We start from the raw sequence: 9,989 nt of genomic DNA, 5'->3' as shown, positions 1-9,989 counted from the left end.
CAACTTGGTTAGTCTCTCCAAAGAGTATCTAATGTTAATGGGAATAAAATGGGCAGACTTAGTCAATCTATCTACAATGACCCATATAGCATCTAGGTTTTTCGTAGTTTTAGGTAATCCAACTATGAAATCTATAGAGATGCTATCCCATTTCCATACAGGCACATCCAAAGGTTGCATCAAACCTGAAGGTTTTTGGTGTTCTACCTTAGCTTTTTGACATACTAGGCAGGCATACACAAATTCCTCCACTTCCTTCTTCATCTTAGGCCACCAAAACATCTTCTTAAGGTCTTGGTACATCTTAGTGGCTCAAGGATGAATACTAAGGCTACTCCTATGTCCTTCTTCAAGAATTGTTCTCTTAAGTTCAGGCACACCAGGAATACACAACCTATCCCTAAATCTCAATACTCCATCTATTCCAATTCTAAATTCACTTTCCACACCTTGATTCAACTTCTCAGCTTGACTCAATAAGAAAGGATCTACCTTCTGACCTTTTCTAATTTCATCTATCAAGTTATTAGTCACCTTCAAGGTTCCCAACCTAATACTCTTAGGAGTTAGCTCACACCCTAAACTCATATCCCTAAATTCCTCAATCATGTGCAATTCCCTCATCATTAAAGAAGAAATTCTCAAGGATTTCCTACTCAAAGCGTCAGCTACCACATTAGCTTTGCCGGGGTGATAGTTCAACTGAAAGTCATAGTCCTTAAGAAACTCTAACCATCTTCTCTGTCTCATATTTAATTCTTTTTGGTCAAACAAGTACTTAAGGCTTTTATGATCACTAAACACCTCAAATCTAGAGCCAAACAAGTAGTGCCTCCACAACTTAAGTACAAAAACTATAGCAGCTAACTCAAGGTCATGAGTAGGATAGTTCTGTTCATGGGTTTTAAGTTGTCTAGATGCATAGGCTACTACCCTTCTTTCCTGCATAAGTACTCCACCTAAACCTGATTTGGAAGCATCACAAAATACCTCAAAAGTCTTGCTAGGGTCAGGTAATACTAACACAGGGGCACTAGTTAGTCTTTTCTTAAGTTCTTGAAAACTCTCTTCACACTTAGAGTCCCACACAAAAGGTTGGTTTTTCCTAGTCAATTTGGTCAAAGGTAAAGCTAATTTAGAAAAACCCTCTATAAATCTCCTATAATACCCAGCTAGTCCTAGAAAACTCCTAATCTCAAAAACTGACTTAGGTGTTTTCCATTCAAGAACCGCCTCTACCTTAGAAGGATCTACAGCTATCCCATCCTTGGATATCACATGTCCTAAAAAATTTACACTCTCCAACCAAAATTCACATTTTGCCAATTTAGCATACAACTGTTTCTCCTTAAGGGTTTGAAGAACGATCCTAAGATGCTCAGCATGCTCCTCCCTATTCTTAGAATATACTAGAATATCATCTATGAAGACCACTACAAATCTATCCAAGTAAGGGTGAAAGATCCTATTCATGTAGTCCATGAAAACACTAGGTGCATTAGTCACACCAAAAGGCATCACTAAATACTCATAGTGCCCATAGCGGGTCCTAAAAGCAGTCTTTGGGATATCCTCGGATTTCACTCGGATTTGGTGATAACCTGATCTCAAATCTATCTTACTAAACACACAAGCCCCAACTAGCTGGTCCATAAGGTCATCTATTCTAGGCAATGGATACTTATTCTTAATGGTTACCTTATTCAATTGTCTATAATCTATGCACAATCTCATGCTCCCATCTTTCTTCTTGACCAATAGAACAGGCGCTCCCCAAGGTGAAACACTAGGCCTAATGAATTGTTTCTCTTGTAGTTCCTCTATCTGTTTCTTAAGCTCAACTAACTCTTTAGGAGACATCCTATATGGTGCTATAGATATGGGTGCGGTACCTGGCACTAAGTCTATACTGAACTCAATCTCTCTCTCAGGTGGTAAACTAGACACATCCTTAGGAAATACTTCTGGAAATTCTCTCACTAAGGGAATCTCATCTAGCTTACTCTCAGTCTCAACTGTTAATGAAGATAAGATCATGTATACCCTTTCATTTTCCTTTAAACAAGTTTTAATGTTAGAAGCACTAAGAAATTCCGTACTCTTACATTCACCAAATGAAATGGATTTATCAAAGCAATTTAAAAGAACATGGTGAGAAGATAGCCAATCCATACCAAGGATTACATCTAATTGACTAAGAGGCAGACAGATTAAGTCAACTAGAAACTGTTTATCAGAAATTGTCAAAGGGCATTTTAAACACACTAGGGATGTAGTTACTGAACCATTAGTAGGGGTTTCAACAACTAAATCAAAATTTAACAAAGACACAGGCAATTTCAGTTTTTGGACACAAGAGATGGAAATAAAGGAATGAGTTGCACCAGAATCAAATAGTACAACAAAAGGAGTCTCAGCTATGAAACAAGTACCTTGTATCAAATTTTCTGACTGAGCAGCTTCAACACCACTAAGAGCAAATACTCTTCCTACAGTCTTTGGTCGTTCGGTTTGCGATCCTGATCCAACGACACGTGTTCTTGGTGGTTCAGGACATTGAGTGCTAATATGTCCTTTATCACTACAGTTGAAACAGGTAATCTCCTTGTCACGACATTCTGACTTGTTATGACCAACACGTCCACACTTCCCACACCTCCCTGAAAAAGTAGATCCTCCAACACTTCCAATAGTATTCACAGTGGGTTCTTTAGTAAAGGGTTTACTTCTATTAGTAGTAGACATACTCCCTTGAAATCTTGTAGAAGTGGAATAAGGCTTACTCCTACCAGAAGTACTAGGATTCACTGTACGAGTAGGACCTCCAGCTCCTTTATAGAAAGCAGCACGAGCACGGTTGTCACGATCATAAATGCTGCACTTATTGACCAGAATGGGAAAATGATATATCTCCTGATAGTTAATTGCTGTTTTCACTTCAGGACGCAGACCATTTACAAACTTTATGCATTTGGCCCTTTCACCATTCTCACCATGGTAGTGTGTACAGTAGCGGACCAAAGCATCAAATTTGGCAGCATAAGCTTCCACAGTATCATTTCCTTGTTTGAGTTCAAGGAATTCCATTTCCTTCCTACTTCTCACATCATCGGGAAAATATTTCTCAAGAAATACTCTTTTAAAGTTCTCCCAATTCAAGTGCACGCCTCCATCAATTATCCTCCGAAGTGCTCCTTCCCACCAAAAGTAAGCATCAGCTGTCAGCATGAAGGTGGCTAGCTTCACTCTCTCTGTAAGGGGACAATCCATAACATTAAAGATTTTCTCGATCTCTGATAACCAATTCATGGCGGCATCTGGGTCATAACCTCCTTTGAAAGTGGGTGGATTATTCCTCTGAAATTGCTCCAACCAGTTAGGAGCAACTCCATTCATATTATTGTTGTTCATAGCTTGGGCTAATGCTTGGAGAGCATCAGCAATCGCACGATCATTTCTACCAGCCATATTCTAAAGAAATAATACAATTAATAGACATAGGCAAGCATCATACCAACATAATAGATCTCACAATCAATTCATTTATCAAATAAACATGTTAAAAACATAACTCACGGCCGATAGAATCGACCTGCTCTGATACCACTAAATGTAACACCCTCTACCCCGCATATCATAAATCAATAAATTTAAATAATATAACTTTAATAATCAAACATGTTTACAGAGTATCACATTTGTAACAAACATAATCAGCGGAAATTACAAAGAAATAAATCTCAAAGTTTTCAAAGTAATTTAAAATAACATTAACAACCTAATCTAATCTTATCTATACCCCGATGTCACATGTCCTATCAGAGCATAGCCCATAAAGAAGCCTAAGCTTCACCACCAACATCCTCAGCCTCATGCTGATAATCACCTGTATAACGGTTAAAGAAAAAAACAACACAAGAAAAAGGGAGTGAGAAAACATCTCACTCGGCTCACAGTGTAGGAATATATACTAGATAGCCAAACACAAACAATACATACGTAAAATAACAATATCTCATATTTGCACATATATCATGCATTGGTTTTCTTAACTAGACTCACAAATGCATGCATGTGGCGCCATACGGAAGATTCTCATATCATCGTGGGTGACCCTAAGGTACACCTGGTTATCATATCGTGGGTGACCCAAAGGTACACCTAGTTATCATATCGTGGGTGACCCAAAGGTACACCTGGTTATCATATCGTGGGTGACCCAAAGGTACACCTAGTTAGTCGTGGGTATGCGGCCTCAGCGGCACACCTGGAGTATTGTATGCATATGATGCATGTCAAACAAGACTCTATGCATTCTCATATTACTTTATCACTTTCCATGGTCATTTCATATCTCATTAACATATTATCACATTTCATATCTCATGTCTCAACCATAGTTCATATTATCTCCTGGTCATTTCACATCATCATATTTCATCATCACATCATATCATATTATCATCATATCATATCATCACATTCACATTATCACATCATATTCACAACTTAACAATCATAGTCTCAACATAGTTTCTATTCATACATGTATATTAACCAAGCAATTAGAACATACAAACAATATGACATATAACAAACACAGGATTGGGGGCCAATCCCACTACCCAGCATACAATCACACACCCAGAGCGAGGTTTCTCACTCCCCCCCTTACCTGGATGACAAGCGCTGAAACTAAAGAAGAGCTTCCTCCTCTAGGCTCCTTCTACTAGGATAGAACCACCTCCTATGGATTCCTCTAGGTCTTCAAAGAGAAGAAGAGGAGAAGAAGAGAGTATAAGAGAAGAGAGAATGAGAATTGAGGGATGGTTTGCAATGGAGAAGTGAAGGGCTATTTATAGCCTTCAAGACACATTAAAAAAATGGAAAATAATAAAAAAATCTTAGACAAAACTAAGTGGAATGAATTAGTGAGATGAATTATTAAAGTTGGTGGGATGAATTAATGGAGTTGGTGCCATGTTCTTTTCCTCACCGACTTTAGCTACTGATTTGGACCTTATAGACAGCCAAATCTGAAAATATTTCCTTTGTAGGATTTTCTCTTATCTTTCCATAGCCACCAAGTTTGTATCATTTGAACAACCACCGACCAAGTTATACCCCACAAACCGAGGCTTGCCAATCAGTCCAGCGAGAAACAATTGTATCAATCAAATTCCAATTTTGACCTCCTAAACGACCGATTTTGCAAATGGCTATTTCTGTAAAAGTTGTGCGCTTTTCTCTTAGATTTCCATTGACACCAATTTTGCATCATTTGGACCATCACAGCCCAAGTTATGCCCTAAACACCGAGGTTTGCCAGTCAGCCCAGCGAAAACGATTTTATTGAAAAGAAAGTTTACAACCAACAATATACATATATTTCTAAAGCCTATAATTAAGCATAAATGGAGTAGGAATTAGCTACATTTGGAATAAAAGATAACTACCAAATATCATAATAATAATAGTAACCATTTTGGAAAACTGGGGTGTTACAGAGTTCCCTTCCTTAATGGCGCCCATTGCAATTTATTTTTTCAAATTCCTATTGTTTGATTAATGATATGGTGAACATGAATAAATTAGGTGAATCTATTACACATTATATGGTGATTACAGTCTGTTATATGCCATATGTTGATACATGATGTTTAATCTTTATACCTAGGTGTAGTATATTGTATAAAGTTGATTAAATGGTTAAAAGTTGAGTTGAACTATATATTATTCAATTAAGTAACTATGTTGAGAATGTTTTGGCATTAAAGTTGTACAATGTTAATCAACCTAAGACTAGAGGAGAAGTTATTTATAAAGTTGCATATCTCATTGTGAGGATATTGTGTTGTGGTGTTTTAAGAACCCAAATTGTTGAAAACCCTTCTTGAGAAGTTAAACCTTGAAGTGGATAGTTATGTCTCCTCCAAGACTTTAGTTGATGCGGTATATGAGCCAAGTTGAGGCATACTGACTATAAGCAACCATTGTTGATCCGTTTGTGGGAAAGGTTGATACATAAATAAAGTGACCAAATTAAAGTAAAGTACAAAGTCGAGGGCCAAAATTCCTAACTAAGTACTGGAAGGGTGTAGTATTTGGAAGGTAGTCGGCGAGCTAATCTTATAGGTGGTTTAGTTATGTTAGCTAATGTCGTGGTAGACTAAAACCCAAGTTATTCTACGCTGATTGAAATACTATACTTCCTAGTTTAAGTGGCAAAATCCGAGAAACCATGTTGTGTTATGGATTTTATTTGAATTGGCTGTTGATTTAGCTGGATTAAAAATATTGAATTGTTGATGTGTGTATGTTGTGTTGTGAACATATTGTGTCATATGGTTGATGAGTTGAATTATGTTGTTAAGTTGTAAGTTAATGAAATGTTGAAGCATGTTGAGTTGATTGTGCTGATAGTATAATAGGATTTACTTCTATACTTTTATGTTGATTCTTTTGAATACTAGCTTATCCTTATATGTTTTTAATATAGTTAAATTATGATGATCATACTTGATATGAAAGTTGAGCAAAAATAGATTCTTAGTAGAGTTCTTTTGAAGCCATGTTGGCGATGCCAATGCTATTCTTTAGGGCTACTTCAGAGTAGTTAGTCTAGTAGTTGTTAGTTGTTGCTTGACCAGCAACTTAGAGTTATATATTATAATTTTTGAATTACTATATATACATGTATGTATACTTATATAGTGTTTTAGTTGTTGGTATAAATTTTGTACACACACACACAAACATATATATATATATATATATATATATATATATATATATATATTGTATATGTTTTTCCATTGCTTGTAATAAAATCATTAAGTGTAGAAATCAAGACATATCATTACAAAATTCAATTGCAATATATCAAAACTATTGAGTTCAAACTTTGTGATGTAAAAAAAATGTGATAGGAAACTTCACTAAAGGTAATATGTAAGATTTTTTCAACAAAGATTAATCATTATCAGAATTGGTAAATACTTTAAATTTATAATATGATGCTTAAAAAGTTATTAAATTTTACAATAACCATTTTAAAAATTATATCTATCATAATTTCTCGTAAAACTTTTACACGAAAAATATATAAAAGTTAAACTCTTAATTCTACTGTAATTTTTAATAACATTATATCAGACAAAAATTCCATCACACTGAATATCTAACAATGTCATAATGATATTGCTTGTCTTGTAGTTCTGTTTTTTGGTGTGTGATCATTATTATATATTTCTCTATAATTGTCAAGATGGGTTAGTTCATCCCATTTAGTACTAAATTTGAGTAAAAAAGAGGCCACAAGTCAAAAAGTCCACATAAAAAGTAAAACAGGCCGACGAGTTCACGGGGCCATGTGGATTAAGCTCATGGGCCTTGAAATTAAATTTTTGACCCATTTATTTATGTAACCATATACAATAGTATCATTTTAGATAAATTGTGTAAATTACGATAGTTAGAAGTATATATGCATCCAAATTTGGTAGGTTTTGTTTGGATTTTAAAATTTCCAATTCGATGGTATTGATTTAGGTACCGTATCCAAAGTACATGGAACTTGAACAAAATTGAACCTGCACTACTTTAGGAAATGTCAATTATATTTTTCGTAAAAAGAAATATTAATATACTTTTCGATGCATAATAATACACATCAAGAAATGAAGATCTTATGAATCCTATATCTTTAGGCTTATTTTCAAAATATATAAATTGACGAAGGACTTGTTGGAGTGGGTAAACTCATTTACATGTGTACTGTAAAAGTGTGGAGGCATTGACTAAAACGCGTCCACGGGTCAACCTTGAGTATATGTAAATTAATACTTTACGGACAAGTGGATAACTCACCTTTTTCCCAATAAATTTATCTTTATTTTCCAACACCTACCCACTATTTCCTATTTATAATTCGGATAAATTTTCATGCCATGCTATACTATTTAATAATTATAGACAAAAATGAAAATTCATAAAATTATAAGGACAAATTCCGTGTCAAATCTCAATTTTGAGTCTTAGTAAAAGTTTGTTTGAATAAACATTTTTTTATAGACATTTTTAGAATAAAAATAAAAAAATTTATAAATTAGAATTAATTTATAAATAAGTTTTTTAATAAGTTAAAAAAATAAAATTTTTAAAAGAATCAATACGAATGAATCTTTACAAAATATGTATAAAGTAAATTCAACTTACGATACTATCCGATTTATTTTCTTCTTATTTTTCTTATAAAGATTTTTTTTTTCTTCTAAACATACTATAAATGAGAAGATCGTCTACTTTTCAAGCATTATTATTACCATAATTGTTATAATTTCACGAAAAGTGAAAAAGAAAAAGTACCATTAATGCTTTCACTTTTATTTATTGAAATTAAAAAAAAAAAAAAAGGCGCATAAATACGAATTAAAAAACCCGGTTGCAAACAAATGTAGCTACATACTTACATGCAATAAAATCGCCACTAAGGTACACACACACCACACTGTTTCTCCCATTCTCTCTCTCTCTCTCCCTTTTGAGTGCTTCTTTCTTTGTGCATCTCCAAATGGGTTCCAAAGGGAATCTAGCACTCTCCTTAGCCATGTTCCTCCTTTTCCTTGGTTTTGCAACCTCCGATATCAACCAAGACAAAGCAGAATGCACCGACAAACTCCTCGGTTTAGCAGGTTGTCTTCCCTATGCCACTAGTCAATCCAAAGTCCCCACCCCAGATTGTTGCTCTGGTCTCAAAGTGGTCATTGACAAGAGCAAGAGATGTTTGTGCATCCTCATCAACGATCGTGATGACCCCAACCTTGGCATCAAGATCAACGTTACCTTAGCTCTTAACTTACCAACTGTTTGTCACACACCCACTAACATAACTCAGTGTATAGGTAAGTAAGCTTATGCATTTTCATAATCACCTTATTAGTTAATCTTATGACAATCCTTAATTTGTTACCCTTATGCCCAATTTTTAATTTTCATCATGTTTCAGATCTTTTGCATTTGGCACCAAACTCCAAGGAGGCTAAGGTGTTTGAGGGGTTTCAGAAAGCCTTGTCCAACAAAACTGATTCCACCCCATCCCCTAGTGGTAAATGTTATTCATTCATTTTTCATTAACTCTTTATTCCACTAATAGTAGTACCATTTTGGTACTCCCAAGTCCCAACTTCAATTGTACAAATTGGGCATGAGAATTTGACATCCAATTACGCTATAGTGTAAATTCAATAGCAAAACTAGAGTTAATAAGTCTTTTACTAACTTGTAAAAAATAATAACTGCAGTTAGTAACAACGCCACATCACAGGGAACAAACAACAAGAGTGGTAGCGAGTGGGGGAAGAGGTGGTTGGTGGCAGATGTGGTGTTACCCTTTATTTTGATATCACATTTGTTTTTGTTCGTGGTTTGAAGATTGACTAGTGTTGTGTGTATGTATTTCTGGGGTGCAAGTGTTGTGCATTGTATAATAGGTGATATGTATTGTCTTTTTCCTGAAGTTATTATCCTGAGTATGTAGCCATCCTCTTTTGTCTGAGTGTTTAATTTTCCAACTATGGAACCACGGAATGGGACCCGTTACTTGACCTAGATAATGTGATGCTTTAAATATCTTTGAGTCAATGACTAGGGCCTCCTATTTACACTTGGTATTATGTCATTGGTTGGACGTTTTTGTAAGTGCTCCATTAATACCATCAAATTGCATGTTTATTTTTTTTAAGTGCTCCATTAATACCATCAAATTGTATGTTTTTTTTATTTAACACTGTTACTATTAAGATATATTTATCGATTTGATTAATAGATAATCTCCATTAAAAAATTTGATAGGTTATTTTTATTGGAATTTCTCCTAATAGTTATAATGAGGATAGTTAAGTATATTCACTCACTTCAATTAAATTATTAAATTATTAGTATTTGTTTAAAAATATTATATTTTACATTTTTAATTTTATATATTAAAC

The 9,989-nt window shown here is 34.6% G+C and overlaps 2 protein-coding genes across 2 annotated transcripts; one reads left to right on the top strand and one right to left on the bottom strand.

The window, feature by feature from the left end:
* Window positions 1–312: 312 nt before the first annotated feature.
* Window positions 313–4,851, bottom strand: LOC145955148 (uncharacterized). Its single transcript, XM_083069857.1, has 3 exons — window positions 4,676–4,851; window positions 2,469–3,886; window positions 313–419 (listed from the first exon to the last, which is right to left on the bottom strand). The coding sequence occupies exons 2-3, from the start codon at window positions 3,466–3,468 to the stop codon at window positions 313–315; spliced, it is 1,107 nt and encodes a 368-aa protein (XP_082925983.1). The 5' UTR covers window positions 3,469–3,886; window positions 4,676–4,851.
* A 3,613-nt stretch (window positions 4,852–8,464) lies between these two features.
* On the top strand, window positions 8,465–9,742 carry LOC109791236 (non-specific lipid transfer protein GPI-anchored 14). The gene is made up of 3 exons (XM_020350504.3): window positions 8,465–8,903; window positions 9,008–9,106; window positions 9,303–9,742. The coding sequence occupies exons 1-3, from the start codon at window positions 8,573–8,575 to the stop codon at window positions 9,428–9,430; spliced, it is 558 nt and encodes a 185-aa protein (XP_020206093.1). The 5' UTR covers window positions 8,465–8,572; the 3' UTR covers window positions 9,431–9,742.
* Window positions 9,743–9,989: the final 247 nt, after the last annotated feature.

This window comes from Cajanus cajan, chromosome 2, assembly GCF_000230855.2.
Source record: "Cajanus cajan strain Asha chromosome 2, NIPB_CcT2T_4, whole genome shotgun sequence".
NCBI classification, from domain to species: Eukaryota; Viridiplantae; Streptophyta; class Magnoliopsida; order Fabales; family Fabaceae; genus Cajanus; species Cajanus cajan.
The sequence above is the reverse complement of the archived record's forward strand: the minus strand, read 5'-3'. Positions and strand labels throughout refer to the sequence as shown.